Consider the following 18,877-nt stretch of genomic DNA (forward strand, 5'->3'; position numbering starts at 1 on the left):
TTTCTAAAAATTACTTTTTTCAAGGTTTCACCAAACCACTTAATTACTCGTCCTCTTGTTCAGCAAAGCACCTGCACTGGAGCCTCTGGCTAAAGTTTGCTACTAGAGAAAGCAAAGTGAATCCTGCAAAGTAAGTTTGTGAAGGTATGATGTATAAAATAGTATTTTTTTTTCACACACACCAAATACTAACAACATAAATTTAATATAAATGTTAATTCAAGTACATAAGTCAAACACATGATTTCAACATTAACAATTACAACACTTAAAACAACTACTACGTAGCTAGTATCAAATGCAAATAAAATTAAATTGCTACAACTGCACCTAAATTATCATCAAAAGACAATTTAATAGGGTGATGAAACATGTTGAACCAAAATAAGTAATGGACCACAATAGTTGACTGCTTATAAGAAAACTTATTCAACTTTAAATCTTTCCATTGCATAGTTTTCTGTCTACATAATATTTGGTTTTGAGAAACACATTTCAGACAAAACAATACTTAAAACCAATACCTGCATAGGTGAGACCCTTAGACTCTTTAACATATGCTACTCGGCCCATTCCTTGACCAGGAACTGAAACTATATACTAAATTTCAAAAACGATCTACTGTATTAGTTTCAGATTTTTTAAAAAAAGGAAAAGAAAAAAAAAAGGCCTGTACTTTTTGTCATTCAATAAATAGAACACTTCACTGAGAAATGCTAGAGAGTCACAATAAAATTAAAAACAGCCCACTCAGAATGAATTACATATACCCGATTTAAAAAATTTAAAACTATTTTCAGTTCAATGCTAAACAATGTTTTTTAAGAAGAACACGGCCTGATTAGAAAGTGAGCAAGCTGCTGTTCAACATGGCTACTGCGGGCAAATAGGAGGGCTGGTTAAGAGGGATAGCCTAGGTAAGAGTAAGGCCTCTGTTTACACACGCATCCAGCAGAGAGGTGCTAACAGCAGAGACAACTTATTGAGCTGTACAGAAAAGTACATGGAATTTGTATATGTCAAGATTATATTTTTTTGTCCATTTTTGTTTTAAAGAATTATCTAAGGTATTGAACCTCATTGCTATGACTATAGAAATACATCTCCTGTAGCCTGATGGTATGTTGACATAAAGCCCTTCAAAATAACACTCATCCATTGATGTAATGCTATCACAGAAGCAAAGATTGTATTTGGACTTTCCTACCTATAAAACTTTGCACCAAGTTTGCCAGGGTGGTGTGTTTTTGTTGTTTTGGTTTTTCTTAAATGTTTGCTTAGGATTCATTACTTACAACAGAAGCTGTAAAAATTCTGCATGAAACTCAAAACAGAAGAGTAGGAATTGTAACAAATTATTTCAACACTAAAAATAAGCTACTGTTGTATAAACTATTACAGGTAATTAAAATTTTTTGAACAAATTATCTTTTCAAAACAAATTTAATCAAGCTAACAAAAACAATTAAACATTTGATTTCACTAATCTTTAAAGTGAAATGTTTAATACACACGTATGCTCTGAAGAATTATTCATCAACAAACGTATAATGTGAATTTTTGGTAATTATCTATCAGTGTGGTGGTTCTTTTTCTTCTTTCGTGGCAAGATCCAAAGCAACAAATTCTGAACTTTTCTTCTTCTGGACAATTCAAGCCAAATAGGGTGTACACTTAGCTGCAGAAAAAGAGGGGAAGGGCGGAGGCAGAGAAAGAGACACTTATTTTCAGCAAGCATACTGCGTTACCTATTCCAAGATGGATTTAAATCTTATACCAATGCTGCATTCTTCCCTTTCCTCTGCACCCCTAATATGAACTCAAATCATTCAATTATTTAGTCAACGGTTCAAGCAACACCACAAAGAACCTAGTAAAAAAAGAGAAAGAAAAAATGAGAACTTACTAACCTCAGGTTTTTTTCCTAAAAACCTTAATAAGATTCTTTGATACTGAACAGAAGTATTTTCTCAGCCTACATATATTTGTTTTTAATGCAACATCACAATATTTCACCTCCACTGAACACAAAATATTAACAAAGACAACTTTAATGTGCATATTAAATCACTCTACTGTTGCATTGATCTGTTGCATCTTCTATGTATCACAGCAGCAGTATTTCATATTTTATATTTAACACTTTAGATCTGAATGTCTTATTAACTATGTACCAACTCCTGCTAGACATAGACTACATAAACTCCAACTTCACTGTGGTCATCAATGGACTAGAAGAAGGCACTAAATGCAATCCTGTTTTGAAGCGACTACTGAAATCAGTCAAGTTATTTCATGGATATACATAGCCCAATGTTTTTGCATCTTTCTTACTTATTTTTTCCCCAAGTTCTCCTACACAGGCCCAGATTTACAAATTTATGTTCCCTGTCTGTAAGCAGCAGCAACAGAAAACAACTGAATCTTCAGGACAAACCCTGGGTGACTCAGGTTAGAAGCTTCCAGCAGTAAACACTGAGCATGGATTTAATGCTATTTTCAAACTGCCTTATAAGCTTTTGAAAACCAATCTCACACTCAGAGAAGATGGTAATCCTCATCTTAAAAAATGAAAGAAGCCTCAGAAGTGACAGACATCCACACTTAAATTCATCCACAAAAGCATTTGAAAAAAGAGAACATTTACCCTTGTAGCATAGAATGCAGGACGTTAAAAAACCCTTCCTGCAAACCAGGAGACATTAGTCTCTTTCTTTCACGTGAAACTGACTACCCAAAGAAACAGTCTGTCACTAGTGTAGTAACTTCACTTCCAAACGTAAATTTAAACCCAAGCTGGAAATCCAAATAATTTAGAAATTACTGTGAAAAATGACTTAGTCACTTTAGGAGTAAAAGCCATAATCTTCCTTTGTGTTACGCAATCCACATGAACATCAGACTGGATGATCCATCAGCAGGTCCACAGCAGCACAGCTATGCTCTGTTTTGGAAAAAAAAAAACCCAAAAAACTGGACAAAAGTAGTTCCACAAGCCTTCTCAGAGATGTGTCTGTTGGGGAAATAACTTTGAGACCAACTTCTCTAACAAAGAGCCCAAACAGTGCAGCTAACACAATGTCTCTGAAGGGGGCAAAAACCTGCACCAAACAGAATCATGACATGGTTTGGGTTGGAAGGGACCTTAAAGAGCATCTAGTTCCACCCCCCCTGCCATGGGCAGGGACACCTTCCACCAGCCCAGGTTGCTCCCAGCCCCATCCAGCCTGGCCTTGAGCACGTCCAGGGATGGGGCAGCCACAGCTGCTCTGGGCAGCCTGTTCCAGTGCCTCACCACCCTCACAGGGAAGAACTTCTTCCTAATATCTAATATCCTGGGAGGTTTACTCACCTCTACTAGCCCACTATATTGCGTTCAGGGACAGAAAAGTTACATATGCTTGCTCAGGGGCTGTGATAAAAACCATTATGTGTAAGTAATCCGGTAAGTATTTAAGACTTCTAAATTCATACTGTTTCAGAACCTCTTATACTACATTCTGAGCATTTCTAAAAATCCCTAAGAAAATAAACACCTGTTTAATAATCTGTATTTGTTAAACAAAGCCAGCAATTTCTGTTTTGCCTTCTTTTTTTTTTTTTAAACATCTTACATTTTGCACCCAGCTGTTGCTTGTTCCAACAGCAATATAGTTAATTTTGACAAAGCAAACCAAGCCAGTGTTGAAGAAAATCCTTACAACGGATATCCCTATAGTAAAATAAAAACATTTCACTTGAACTTTATGTCCAAAATCCAGGGCAGCTATCTATTGATACATTTGTTCCGAGGCCCAGATGCTGAGTACATGCTCTTGAACTAGTTTATACAAGTTTTATCTTTGACTTGTAAATTGCTACTGCATGCAGTATTTAAGAAGATTAAACAAGTGAATTCATAGTAGTGAGATATAACGCTTGCTCCATCTGTTTCAGTACCGTTTACTACATACATTTTATGTGGTGAACTGGAATTAAAGAGTTATTTACATGCTATAGTTATTAAAATGCTTTTCCTTATTTCAGAGACTTATCAGTACATTTTTAAATACTTTGTTAAATACTTTTAAGTACTGTCTTCTACCTAAAAATTAATTTCTTAAATTTTGCCTCAGTGAGATGCAACATGGATAGCATGTGTGAGTAATCAAAGAACATCCTATTGTTGAATACATGTCTAAGATCTGCCAGATCCCCAAAACTGAAGAAACTACCACAACTTCTTAACTTCTTCCCCATCACCCTTAAGTCAGACTCAGCAGGAAAAGAACTCCCCAGGACTCAGTCTTTGCTACAGAGGGTGTTATCTTAAGGACCAGAAAGAGGTTCTGACATCTTCTGGTATTTCCTGATACCAGTGGAATTCCACCAGCAGTAAGGGAAAACAAAAAACAAAAATAACCACCATGAACCAATCATTCTCAGAAGAATGGCTTCTGATGGTTACTCTTAGTAAAGAAAGGGAGGTGGAAGCTCTCCTATAATTCAGAGCACATCTATGCAACTTCGAGTTCTCTTCTGCCTATACATCAAAGTCATCCAGACAATCTAGCTTGATTCTATAACTAAAAAGCTACATTACTGATGCAAAGGGCCTGAATGACAAATAACGCTTCCTGTTTGGAACTGATTCTGCACTGACACTGCTTCTGAACTAGAGGTAGAATACAGAGTGTGTTAACTAGCACAACTATACGGTCTCCAATTTGGACCTGCCTCACATCTAATCAGTCTCCAGGGCAGACAAGAGTAGGAAGTCTTACTCGACACACATTCAACAGCCAAGCACAGTTTTGCAAACGCTAAGGTGTTGCATAACTTCTAAAGACACAGATTTATTTGCATTGAAATGAGATTCAAATTAATGAAAAAGGTACTAATTTCTTCTACGGTGCATTCAGGTTTTTTTTCTTTTTCTGTTCCCCACTGCCACCCCACCTAACAGTTATCTTCTGATATTTCAACATGTAGCTCTGCTCCCCTTCTCACACATGGACATCCAGACATGTAATTTCCATGTATGTAAACAAGCCTGACTGTTTTCACTACCTTGATCTGTCCATGATTTACCCAGTAACATTAAAATACAGGTTATTCATCTTTCAGTGAAATGCTACTTTCTGTATTTTCTCCAAGCATCATTTTCAAAATATTCAGGTGACACCAAGTGGTTAACTGTTGTACTGCTATCTGTTCAGGGCTACTGTTATGTCAAAGTAAATACAGAAATACCTATCACCAAAAACAAGCCAACAGAATGCTTTGAGATTATTAACAGTCCAATTTGAAAATTCTATCAAAGCAGCCCGTTCTCATTCACTTACCTTAGTCTGCTTATATGCTTTAAAAAGAAAACTTGTACACACCATCAAAAAATCAAGTGGGCCAAAAAATTAAGTTCCTGCAAGAGAAGTTACTTACCAGAAGGAATTATTCCATGTCCTCTTTGTATACTCATGCTTTTAGTGAGTTGCTTCCAAGAAGAAACACACTTACACTTTTCCTCAAAATCATTGCTACTTATTAGAAAAAACAAAACCAAACACAAAAAAAACCCCCACACACCGCAAAGAAAAACCACAACACATGCATCCATGCAGCATCATTAAACATGTCAAATCACACAACAGACTCTTCAGTGAGAAGGTGGGATCTTGTGCCACAGCTCGTAACTCTTCTTCAGCTGCAGATGTCTCTTTCAACACAGTGTAAGTATTAAGTTGGAACAAAAACAACTTCTGTAGATTAGATAGGAAAATAAACTTTCTAGACTCCTTAGGGCTATGTTTCAGTATCACGACAATGCCAACATCCAAAAAGAGTTTTATCAACATGAAAAAGATGTATCTTTCCAAAGTCTGCCATGAGGTTTGCTTTGAAATATGGTTCTGTATACTCCGTGCAGGGCCAAATCCTCAGAAACAAGAATGCACAAGAAGCCATGAAAAGAAAAAAGTTTTAATAGTTCAAAGAAAACAAGACAGCATTACTAGCACTACGCCATTACACAGAGAACTTTTACAAACCAAACCTGGGATCTGGGAATTCTGCTAAGTAAGAATTCACATTAATTGTGATCATATAGCACACTGAAGTACTCAAAGTACTGTTAATTTAAGCTCACCTTAACATGCTTTCCCTGTAGCACTTGTATGATTGAAGCTATGATTGAAGAGAGAAAAATCTCAGCACATACTTTCTTCATTTTTTTAAACTTGTCTGCATTCTGGATTTGACCACAGCTGTGAATAATCATTCTTAGTCTAACTGGTTTTTTGTTCTGGTGATTCTTTCCCAAAAAAGTACAGGACAGAAAATACTATCTTTACATAACACATCTGTAAGCCACAAAATGGGCAGGTATGCATGGTCAAGCATAGAACCTGAAGCCGTCTTCATTCTTTTTTAAAGAAGGAAAGTCTCACATCACTATTTCACATTTTGCATCCTTTTCGTGTTCAGATTACACAGGTTATAAAAGCTTTGGCCCTAATTTTCATAGCTATAAAAAACCAGAAACAGACGCTCAACCAGTAACACCACCCACAGTGTGTACAAAACCAGGCACAGATATTTCGCCATTGTATTATTAAAAATAAGTAACTCCCATCACTTTGACCATCTAAAAGCAACGCCTTTTGGAGGTGACCTACTAATGCAAGCCAAAAATACCACTGCTAAAGTGGAGACTGATTAAGGCTTTGTGTTTTGGAGATTGTCCTTCCTCTGAGACCTTTTGGGCATGCAAAATCAAAACCAAGGAGAAGCAAGATTCTAAGCAAGAAGAAAAAGCTTGTTTACATTTCAGTCATGCATTGCAAAAAAAGGCATCAGTCAAGCCTTAAAGAAGTCTGCCACAAATTCATCCAGAGGAAAAATCTCACCACAGCCTAAGTATCAAGAGGCTTCCAGAACAAGTGCTAAGTAGCAGTATGAGGAAAAGAAGGATGGCAACACTATTTTAACAGTTTGCTATCAGCAGTAGCTTTTTCAATCCACCAAAACTAGAACAGGTGAGAAAAAAAGAAGAAAGAAAAAAAAAAAAGAAGGGGGGGAGGGGAATAGAGGGGAACAGAAAAGCCTTTCTTAAAGAAGTTCTCAATAACAAAAGCAGCCATCACTAAACAGGACTCCACTTAATCTTTCTGTTACTATTTCTCCTTCCATTTCCCTGAAAATTTACTTTCACTGGGCCAAAATTACAAAGTAAAAGCATTTTAATAAACACTGCTTTATCTGTTCTCATTTGTCCTCCTTACATTCCTAAAGCAGAATTGAGCTTTAAATGCTGTGGATGTAGTCCTGGGCCCTGTACACATGCACAGCTAATCAGAAAAGGATTATTTACTGTACTGTACAATGTCATCGTGCTTCTATCCAGAGCTGCACTATACTGGATCAAGTCTGATGCCTCAGACACACAGTAGGCACCATCCACAGAGAATGCCACCGCCCTTCAAACCTGGAAGTCCATGGCTTCAGAAGCCTGATATTCTAAACCAAAATGTGAAAAAAACACAGCAGTCTGTTAATAAACACAAATAATAGTATTTAAAGCACAATGTGCTTGAACATCCCAGATAACAGAAGAAACTTTGGAAGAACTTGCCTACCACCACTCTGAAAACCGAAACACTCCCTCCCAAACAAGCCTGACATTGCTTAATTTCTGAAATAAATTAAAAAAACACCAAACAAACACACCAACATACAAAAAAAACCCAACCCACCACCCACAAACTAAAAAAACCCTCCAACTTTCTGCGCATAATTAGACAAGAAACTAGTTTGCATTATCTGAACAACCCCATCATCTCCAATGTAATCCTTCACAGAAATAATTCTGCATGGACAGGAAAAAAAAAAAAAAGAAAAAAGAAAAAAGAAAAAAAACCCGAATCTCTGGCTCTGGGATTCATTAGGAACATTTTTTTTTTGTAGTAACAGGAAAATATTTATGTTGCTCTAAAAAAAGACTAGCAAGAATTCATTTCATGATACAGCATCTACTGATCTAGTCATGCTGAAAGAAACCATGTAACAACAACACAAGAACTTTAGCAAATCAAAGAAATTATGTGATGGTTTGTAATATGTGCCAACTTATAAAGATCAGTCCTATTTCATCTTCAAATATAGCAGGATATAAAGGCCAGAAAGAGAAAACAAGCTAACTAAGCAGAAAAGAAATGTTTAAAAGAACAAGTGTAATAAATTATACAAAGCTTTGTCTGGAAGTATGAGGAGTTTTCAGACCATTATAGTAAGTCTCCGTAACAGCCTTCAAATCTGAGTACCAAAGAGCCAAAATTCCACTTTCTTTGAGGATGGAGTTTGATCTCCAATTGATAGCTGCAATTACTAATGAAACAACCTGGCACTAGGAATCAGTTCTCTGTTCTGAATGCTGTGTGCTGAATGTTCTGAAAAATGCTGGGCAGGAACTAGATGGCAAGTGTTCTGTTTTGTATTATTTACATAATTAATTTCCTAGAGCTCCACGGATAACACTGTCAAAACTCCAATGATCTGTCATCTCAGTTATGAAGAGATTTTACCATTGCTTTTTATAATATAAAAACTTCCCTTTTCTAGCAGCTGCATGCTAATTTTAAGAAATGCAATATATACAAATGAAGACACTAGACTTAGAAATTAAATAAGAATAACTGTATCCATGTTTTATCCCATTTCTGGTTAAAAAAACAATTTAAAAAAGAACAGTAAGTGACAGCACTTGGATACTCTGCTATAGCTTTAGGAACGTCTATAAAGAGCAGTAAGAAAAGCTTCCCAAACCTATTTATTTATCTGAATATGGATCTAACACTTCTGTTTTCCCTTTATGTAATAAATTAAGAACACAGCCTTTCAAATAAATTTTCGGCATCATAATCATCACCCAGAAGACCTTATACCTAAGTCACTTAGCATGTCATCTAGTTCTTCTTTGTAAGTCATTACAGCAGATAAAAGGAAGCAAAAATGACCCTAGCACTGCACTGCAGATGTTTACACACTGTTTCTTCAGTTCTCTCACCTGATGGTCCAGACTCAACTGACAATGTAAGAAATAATTATTCTGTGGACTAACTTGTATTTTATATAAAGATACACACCAAGGCAAGATACATAGACAAAGAACAGTATTAAAGTAACTTTTCTAGCTTCGTTTCTTAAGAACTAGTTGACAACATTTATGCTTACCTAGATGTAGAAGTGTGAACTGTGCTGCCAATTCCTTTGCACCTTCTACTGTTGTACAGAGTTTGTCTGGCATGAAGTAACTCTGGGAACCATCAGCTATACTCGGAATAAGCACCTTGTACACCAAGAGAATTCTCCCATCCTGACTTGTGGTTGAATACAGGTAGTATTCTGGCGGTGCCCAATTATTTTTATTGCAAAAATAATCCAGGTGCATTGCTGCAGAACTGAAGTGACTGGATTTTAAAGAATACATGCTAATTGGAGTAAGCTTTATTCCTGGAAAAAAAGGGTATGTACATCTTTCAACTTCAGGGGGGCTTGGACTGTGCTGACCATTAAGACGAACTGAAAGACTTGCTGGTTTCCCTAAGGATTTTTGATGACCATCTTCTTTGTTAGGAAACCCTGAGAGATTTTCTGAACCAGGACCTATCTGACCATTGAAATGTTGCTTCCAAGTATTTTCTTTGTTAACTGGCTTTGCCAGTGTCACCTCAATACTAGCTCCATCAATGCACTTCCCATTCATTACAGACATTGCAGCAATGGCATCTTCTCGGTGGAAAAAATGAACAAACGCATAGTCTCTCAGCTTCTTTACACGTTCCACTACTCCTGGCTTGAACTTGTTGAATTCAGCTTTAATTGTGTCCTCTGTAGTAAACATCATTAAATTTCTTACATATAGTACTTTAACTCTTTGCATTGTTTCTTCATCGACTTCTTTCTCAGGATCTGCCCAGTCTACTTGAATAGCATGGCCCCAGAGCTGGAATGTTCCTACAGCAAAGCAGTATTGCATCAATAAGAAATATGCGAAGGAAAACAAAATCATTCTTATCAACTACCTCTACAAAAAGCAAACGTGATGCATGACACATGAAACTGGGTTTTGTTGCCTGCATCTACTTAAAGCAAAGTATGTAAAATATTGCTACTTTAAATTATTAAAGAAAGTAAGACACTGAAAAAATTCAGTGTTCTATCTGTAACCTTTAGGTTCATTCAGCAACATAAGCTGTAGTAACAGATTTTGTGATTCAGTGGCATGCATATACATGCATATATAAAGCAAACATAAGCAACACTGTTTTGCTAGTTATTAAACACAGCCTCCTCAGTAATATATCTACTTTAAAAACTAAGGTCAACACCTGGAAGAAGTAATCTAAATGTATATGGACTAGCACGAGCCTTACTCTATGTTGCAGCAGACACTGAAACCATGAACTAAAAAAAAAAAACCCCACATTGCTACTCATTTCAAGCCACCACTTTGCATAATCACACAAGTAGTTTATTTTACATTCAGTGATATTGCCATATTTCTCCCATTATTTTACAAGGCTTATTTAAGTCTTAGGTAACACTTCTTCCTAACACTGTCAGCAATCAACGTGCAACTTGCCTACATCTTTGCCTTAATAAATAAGAGTTTTTTCATTCATTTCAGCAAGGCCAATGCTGTATTATCTGGTTTAACAACTTTGCTTCTCAAACTATTTTGTTTCATTTCCTGTTTAATTTTTCTTCCTCTCTTCTACAATTTCCCTTTTTAACTGTACCTTCACCTAGTCCCTCCTCTTCCACTATATTTAATCCCTTATACTTCCCCCTCTCAAAATGAATAAAGGTGCAAAGAAAAAGTTGTCTTCTATTTGTTAAACTCTTAAAATTATTTTCTAGTAAAAGATTAAATACCCACTTTCAACATATTTAAAGTATGAAACAGCAGTAACATCATTTGTGACACTTAAAGGTAATAAGTAACACATTCCAAGTAGTTTATTTTTTAGGCTCAGCTTTAAGAGAATTCATGTACAGGGCCTAGAGCATGCAAATGAAAACTGGATGGACGCCCAAGCAAATACCTATCTTGGTGTAAATTACAGTAACTTGTGCTTATAAAATCAATGGCTGCTCTTTCATTCTCAGAATTGCTTAAATGTTAAAAGCCCAGCTTCTTTCCTAAAAAAATAAATTATGAAATACAAACCAAAAAAACCCCGATTTATGAATGAAAAAAACCGAAACCTCTTTAGCTGAAAGGCAGCACTGCAGTTTTGTAACTCTCAAAATACCTTAAAGAAAGGAAAACAAGGATGATCATCCACACCCGACACCCCCCACAAAATGGAGACAGATACTCCCACAAAAACTAAATTTAATTACAAATAGGTTTACCTGGGATTAGCCGTCTTCTAGCCATTGCAGCTGCTCTGTGAGATTCATATTCTACAAAGGCAAAGCCACGATTTTTTGTTTTGTCAGTGGCATTTGGATAAACAATGACATCCACCACTCCTTCTGTAACTTTTCTCATTTCATTCAGTATTTCTTCTTTCTTCTTCTCTTTTGGAATTGCTCCAATGAACAGTCGGCAGTTATCCAAGCTTACGCAGACACCAATAAATTTCCCTGGACGAATTTCGTAATTATTTAGAATCCTGATGGCTAGCTGGGCGTCCTCTTTAGTAGTATACATCACAAAAGCATAGCCTCGATTCTCACCACTAAATTCCATCATCAGTCTGAACTCATAGATTTTCCCAGCTTTCTCAAAAACAGGAACTAATTCATCTTCATACATATCACGAGGAATTTTACCCACAAAAACTTCACATCCACGAGGTGGTGGAGGACCTTCCCAACCTTGAAATAAATCATCCAACAACAATCTTAGTACAAATGCCAGATAAGCACACTTCTCATCCCCATAATTTGCAATTGGAAGTTATTTACTTATTTTTAGTCTCAATTTAGAACTAGCATGTTCTCATCCATTATTTAATTCTTATTTTTGCTATGTTTAAATAAAAAAATGCTATAAGCCCATGATCTGTATTTCTTCTAATTCCATCTTCTGCTTTTTTCACTGAAATCTCTATGCCAACCCACTGAACCTAGCATTATTAAAACACTTGATAGGTTTGCTATAAGAGTCCACGTTTCAATTATTTTTTGTCCTATAGAATTATATGTCAGTTTATTAATACAATCAACAGGTGATAACTGAGAAACAACTTAAGTTCTTTTTTCTACTCTAACATTCAGAAGTTGCAAATGTTTCTCTGTACTTCTTCCCATATTTTACGAAATTTTGGTCAGGGTCCCCAGTGCAGTATTTATTTTTTTTCTTCCTTGACATCATTCAGAAGGACCAAATATTTTGCCTCCACCTCCTCCATTCATCCACTAAAACAGGACTCCCTAAGGAAGGCAGGATACAGAGCCATCCTTTCTTCAACAGCCAAAAGGCTGAACACTTTTCCTCTAAAAACAGACCATGCTTTTCACAGGCTGGAGCTGGATGTAGGAAAAAAGAAAAAAAAAAGAAAAGAAAAAAAATCCACAGAACAAGCCAGTCCCTAGTTCACATCTGAAAGTTACAAGAACATCCATGCCTCTGTCCTTAAGCCAAGGACTTTAATACACTCTTTTATATCTCTGCATAGGTACATTTAAAAACATGGAGTTATAGTCTGCAAATATGGCACTCCACTTTCCCAAAATACACATTTCAAAAAAAAAAAAAAGCTTGAGTTTTTTGTAACAAATTAGACGAAACAGAAGTTTCAAAGGCAGACAAATAGTCAAACCATAGCTAACAGCTTTTTCTGAAGCTCTGACAAGAAAGGTTCTCTGCATGACAGAAAACAAGTACAAAATTGGCAGAAACAATTCATACAAAATTTGTTAAGTACTAGTATGAAATGACAAAGTATAAGGAGGTAAAGTGAAAAAAATTATTGAAAAATTACTGTTGACAAGTTAAAACAAGAAGGTAATTAAATACTTTGGCTTGAAGCTCAGGATAAATTGTATTTAGATGATTTTCTAATTAACTTAAAACTTTTTCCTTCATATTAGTATCAGCAAAGGGCACATAATTTACTCGTGAAAAAAATTTTAACAGAATTGAGAAATTTTTGCCTTCTCACAGAATAAATTTTCATCTATAAACTGTAGACTAGGAACTACATAGTACACGGGGAAGCTACCAAGGCATCAGAACTGATATGCATTTGGAGCCACGCTGCCACGGCTTATCCAGGAGAAAGTCTGGCCCTGTTCCATGCAGCGTTCAACATCTTTATCATGTTCAGCTTTATAAACATTTATGACCACTTCAGCTGAGGTCTGACAGGACATGGCAGGTAATCCAGTTTGCAAGTTAGTACTGCCATCACTCACATCATGCCAGTCAGTTGCCCACCTAAAAAGCACAAACTAACAGTACATTTAGGAGCTCCAAAGACAAAAGCAACTGCACACCTTCATGAGGAAAAGAGAAGGCTACGCTTGGCTGTGTAGGAAAGTAATGTAATTCAGTAACAATGTTCATTTACTAACTAGACAAACTTTTACAATCATCTTCAGCCTGGTAACTGATTAAACATCAGTTTTCAGTAAGTAAAAAGCCATCTACCATTCAAAAAGACACCCTTCTTATTTTAGAGCTGCATACTAACTTAGCATTCCAGCACATTATGGTCAACTGGGAGTAAGTTATGACTCCTGACTTAAAACATGGTCTGTGCCACATTTGCCAACGAGCAACATATAGTTAAAGCAAGCATGGAAAGAACTACCCAAAAGCACCGTTCCTCAAGTAGTTCCCAACTGACCAGACCATTTCCTTGACTGGGTATTTGATTCATTCACAGATGATACATTATGGGATTCCTTTCTTTGCAGCGGTTCAAATGATCAAACTTCAGTGAACATTATAGTAATAATCCTCCCACTGTTAGTGAGATCCATGTAATCTCAACTTTTCTTCCATGTAATTCTAATGACTTACATACCTAATGGCATTATACCTGCAACAATCTAAGCAGAGGACTCAAACAAAGCAATGAAAATTCACAATCTTAAAGATTTGGTTTTCCTCACTCTACAGGTACATTTTCCACACATGGCATAAACTGAACAAGAACTGTGCTGCTGCCAATTGAAGTGGGGGGGGGGGGGGGGGGGGGAATAGTATTTTTTAGGGCAATTTTGAGCCAGAAGAGTTGCTTGCTCTGGGTAATGTGCCAGTCACATAAATAACATGATAACAGCAAAACAGAGCTGACAGTGAGACCATCTCCTTTGAGAGCAACACAAGTTTATAGAAATCACACCTTACACAAGCAAAATTCACAGTGAAACTCTTCATTTACAGTTACTGTAAACTTCTTACAAGCCATCTCAAACATTCAAGACTCATCTGCCTGGAAAACCATTTATAGTAACTTGGGGTAATTCTCAGCCTAAGGAAGTATAAAAACTCACGAAAATTTAAAGGAGAGGTATATAATTAATGTCAATGAACAGTTGCAACAAAAATATACCTTGTCAAACGCATCTAGTTACAGAAATTCAATTAAATTTGCCAAACACATATGCTTAATACTGCCTAATGTTCTAATTAAAAATCATATTGATAATGTAACAAATGTATTACATAATTTAAGAACAGGCTGAGACCTCAAAGTAGTCAGTGATTCCCTGCAGTTCTTTTTCCAGTGCCATTTGCAAAATAATTTCACAAGGCTTCCTTTGGCTATTTTATATAGCCTAGTAAAAGTATGTACATACTTTTAGACTTGGAAAAAACTTCCCAACTTCCAGAAAAAAATAATTTTGATGCAGCTGTTATCTTAAACTACGTATAGCAATGAGCAATACAGTTCATGCTTACAAGCATGACTTACAAAGATAATGGATTACAGGCCACAACTGAGAACTAACTGAAACAGCAGTACAAAGAATTTTCCTTCTTTCTGCTTGTGTAAGTGCATAATCTGACTCAAAAAGATGCGTTACTGTGCTCCATGGGATACAACCAAGACTAATGGCAAAATTCTTCTACACAGTTGATGTCAACAACTAGGAAAACTATTCAAAACAGAAAAAATGCTTCATAAAGATTTAAGGCATTTGACATATTTCATCAGAATAACAAGCAATGTTAAGATAAAGGGAAATGACACAGTATTATTACAGAGAATTACAGGTACTAAGTATTTCATAAGGAAATTTCAAAAAAACTATCTCAGACTAGAAATAAAGCCCAAATTCAGCAGCAATGACACTAACCATTTTAACAAGGTAAGTGTAGGAGGAGATAATCCCACCTTTCAGAGCTCTCAAAACCAAAGCTAGATACTAATCTGAACATGTGTCTTAGCCAAAAATAGTCATCAGGCTCAGCACCATAACAACTGCAGAAAGTAAATGTGTAAGACATATAGAAGTTCAGACTAAATGATATAGAAGCAACTTAATTTCTTAACGTATTCCTGAAACGGAAAAAATGACATTTTGGTAGGGAAAAAAACCAAACATAAATTTAAACGCTTGAACAGAAGAACAAAAAAATAAAAAAAACAAAATGAAAAAAAAACCCAAAATGTATCTACTGAAATATTCCTCCTCCGCTGTTCAAGTGCCTTCATTCAAAACAATAATAAATTCAATCATTTGGGTTTTATTAATTTATTTAACAAACTTTCAGCCTTTGCATCACGAGATAAACCCACTAGTTTCCAGCATTCGTATAAGCACGGATTAAAGCTGAATGATCCTGCAACATCTTCAAACAAAAACACCCTTTAACAGTCCTACTTAAAACTAAACAAAAGCTTTTCCTTGCACTACCTGTGAGCATTACTCGCTTTCTGTAAATTAAATCTGCCGCAGCAGTTTTCAGCAAAAGTATTTTAGCAGGGAATAGGGCTATTTCAAGAGATTTATTATTGCCAAGTTACTTAATCACAGTATCAGACACGTTTTTAAAACAGCATTTAATATACAAGAAAAAAATCAAGTCTTCCAACACAGTAACATCCTGAAATGTTTACTAAATCAAATAGCCACTGTTTCAAAATTGCAATATACACATTCCATATAGTGCAGGATTTAATTCTTCTTTTTTTTTCCACTGACTTTACTGGAAATATAATTGGGCATACACAAAAACAATTCAGTGGAAAAGTTTGTTTTCACTGCAGCAGTAACTTCCCAGTTCAAGCATGTAGGTCTCCTTTCTGCATCATGACAATAAATCCCAAATCACCATACACTCACCAAGAGGACTGTAGTTTTTATAACAATCTCTGTTATCCTCTGAGATTTTTATCAACTGTTATTTTCTTTTTACATATGGATACATACTCAACAATTTCTGTCTTCCATTGTATTAAGTGAAAGAACAGTAACACAGGAATAATAAACTGTTGTACTTCATTGTTAAAAACACATCCAACGAAAGATAAAAGCTCCAGAAGTTCAGCTATCAATTTTTCTTCTCAGAATGAAGGGGTGTGGGGGTAGTTATGTTAGATATGGAGAACAGATTAGTCAACTCTGAAAACAAAATGAGTTATATTATATTCACTGGTACCACTTCAGAGTTTGTTAACAACAAATATATACATATATATATATATACACACACACACACAAATGCTTTGGCCAGTGCAAGTGGAAAGACAATAAAAGTAGGTTATGCTTGGTTTCATCAACTTGTTTTTCCCCTTCTGTGCATCTAAGTATTTTCAAGCATGTTCTCAGTAATATGGAACACACTCAGTATTTTCAGCTCCACATTCCTTTTGCTACCTGTCAATTTTAGCTGTTCTTAAATCGGTGACTTCTTAAATCCAACGAGAGCAAATGTTCAACATAGTCTAGGACAAGAGATCTCAAAACTGCTAGAAACTGTAAAGCACATCAAGACGCTGAGCACCTTGTGTTTCTTACACTCCTCCCATAAGCACCTACTAGTGGTCACTGTCAAGATACAGGGCTATGCAACTTTTCAGCCTGATTAAGTATAGCTCTCACTGGAAAAAAAATGAACTTCAACTTTGTAATCTGAAAAGAAACACCTACCTGGTGGAGGACCACCGAATTTTCTTTGCCCATTTTCCTGAACCATGCTGTATCCAGTCTTCTCCATCAGGGCAAGTAAAGCAGCCTCATTCTGAGTGCCACTTCGGATTTTGCCACATCCATTTGCTGCAGCTTTACTTTCCTCATGCATATCTGCAATAGCTTCAACAGAACATTTCCACTATTTCAGTTCAGATAATTCTGAATTGTTAGATGTACAGAGAAGCTACCAAAACACAGGAAAACAACTTACGCTATACTTGCCTGTTTACTGTGACTTTGTTTAGCATAAGGCTTCAGTCCTATATCCAACTACTATCATCTATATAATGCTTTCAAAACATTGTTCTGTAGCTATGATAATCTTGAACCTTAACCAGCAACTACATAGTCTATATGCTAACTTTTGTTAAGTGGTATCACAACTATTTTCTAAGTATGCTGCCCTTCAAGTAGAATAACGAACTCTTTCATACATCACATTATTACAGTTGCGTAGCGACCTATATGCTACTCAATGTGACAAGTTCCACTTTTTTATTGCTGTATTTTATAGAAAAACCAATGATTTTTCAACTATTTTAGTACAAAAATACTTAAGAAATACATTAAGTCCATGCCTATTTAATACAAAGAATTCAAAGAATGAACAAAATAATTTAATTTAAACCAATACACAACAAAACCAGGCAGAACTGTCTGGTAAAACTAAGGGGCTTAATTAAACCCACCTCTGGGATTCTTGTTTTCATTACTTTATTCATTTTCACTATTTCCAGAACTAAAAAAGTTTATCAATATAGTTGTTGCTGTTGTATCCACTATTTCTCTGGCATGCCATGATCTAGTTCGGCTGCTTTATGTTTCTGTCATCCAGGTGACAGGAAACAATGACACCAAGGAACCTGTTTGGTACTTACAACTTTGCTAGTCAAGCCTCCAAAAAAAATTAACTTTCAAGTCAGATATTTTTTTTTCCCCAACTGATCTCTTCTTTTCCCAAGATTTTCTGCGTTAAGGTCTGCAATACTTGGACAAGCAATCTTCTTCACCACTTCAATCCTGTGTGTAAATGGTATATCCAAGTGCTATGCCACTCATTCTCCAAAACAAATGCTGCCAAAAAAAAACACCACCAAAAAAATAAGCTACAACTTCTGTTTGTCATTTAACTTCCCTTGTATTTTCAGCTTGCTTTGTCTCTAGGATCAGACACAAATAAATCATGTCCCGACACATCAGCAGTTGATTTTTTTTAAAAGAAAAAGTCAAAACCAGCTTAAATTTCACATAAACGTTTCCTGTCAACCCACTATTGTCTGATGAACAACAAGGCTTCCTAATTAAGGCCTCGATTAACAAAGTATCTGGAAAACAGAGAATAAAGGCAACTAAATCAAGGGCAGTGAAGAGCACACAAGCATTCACGTGCCTATCTCTTCATTACGCTTCCACTACTTAAGGCCCCAAGAAACCAGTTACTGCAAGCACTGCAGTGAACTGGAAAGTTGTGTCACTGAACTGAACACTTCAAAAGGGAGGGAAGAAGGGTTCAGAACGGTTACAACTGCATCCTTTTTCTACAGTCTGAAGCTCAAGCCACCTTCTTCTCTTCAGCTTATCACTTCTGGTGTTTCTGTACTAACTAAACCATTACTTTTAAGTTGATTATCCAAATGAGCAGCACTGTCTACACAGATTACCTAACAGCTATGTAACTCGAATTAGTAACAATAAAGCCGTATATATTTGCTAACGTCCCAAATGTTACCCCACACATCTT

The 18,877-nt window shown here is 36.0% G+C and overlaps 1 protein-coding gene across 1 annotated transcript; it reads right to left on the reverse strand.

The window, feature by feature from the left end:
* Nucleotides 1-264: 264 nt before the first annotated feature.
* RBM46 (RNA binding motif protein 46) lies at nt 265-18,205 on the reverse strand. The gene is made up of 5 exons (XM_056326851.1): nt 18,015-18,205; nt 17,095-17,256; nt 11,395-11,862; nt 9,208-9,990; nt 265-1,678 (listed from the first exon to the last, which is right to left on the reverse strand). The coding sequence occupies exons 2-5, from the start codon at nt 17,243-17,245 to the stop codon at nt 1,653-1,655; spliced, it is 1,428 nt and encodes a 475-aa protein (XP_056182826.1). The 5' UTR covers nt 17,246-17,256; nt 18,015-18,205; the 3' UTR covers nt 265-1,652.
* Nucleotides 18,206-18,877: the final 672 nt, after the last annotated feature.

Source organism: Falco biarmicus, chromosome 1 (assembly GCF_023638135.1).
Source record: "Falco biarmicus isolate bFalBia1 chromosome 1, bFalBia1.pri, whole genome shotgun sequence".
Classification (NCBI taxonomy): Eukaryota; Metazoa; Chordata; class Aves; order Falconiformes; family Falconidae; genus Falco; species Falco biarmicus.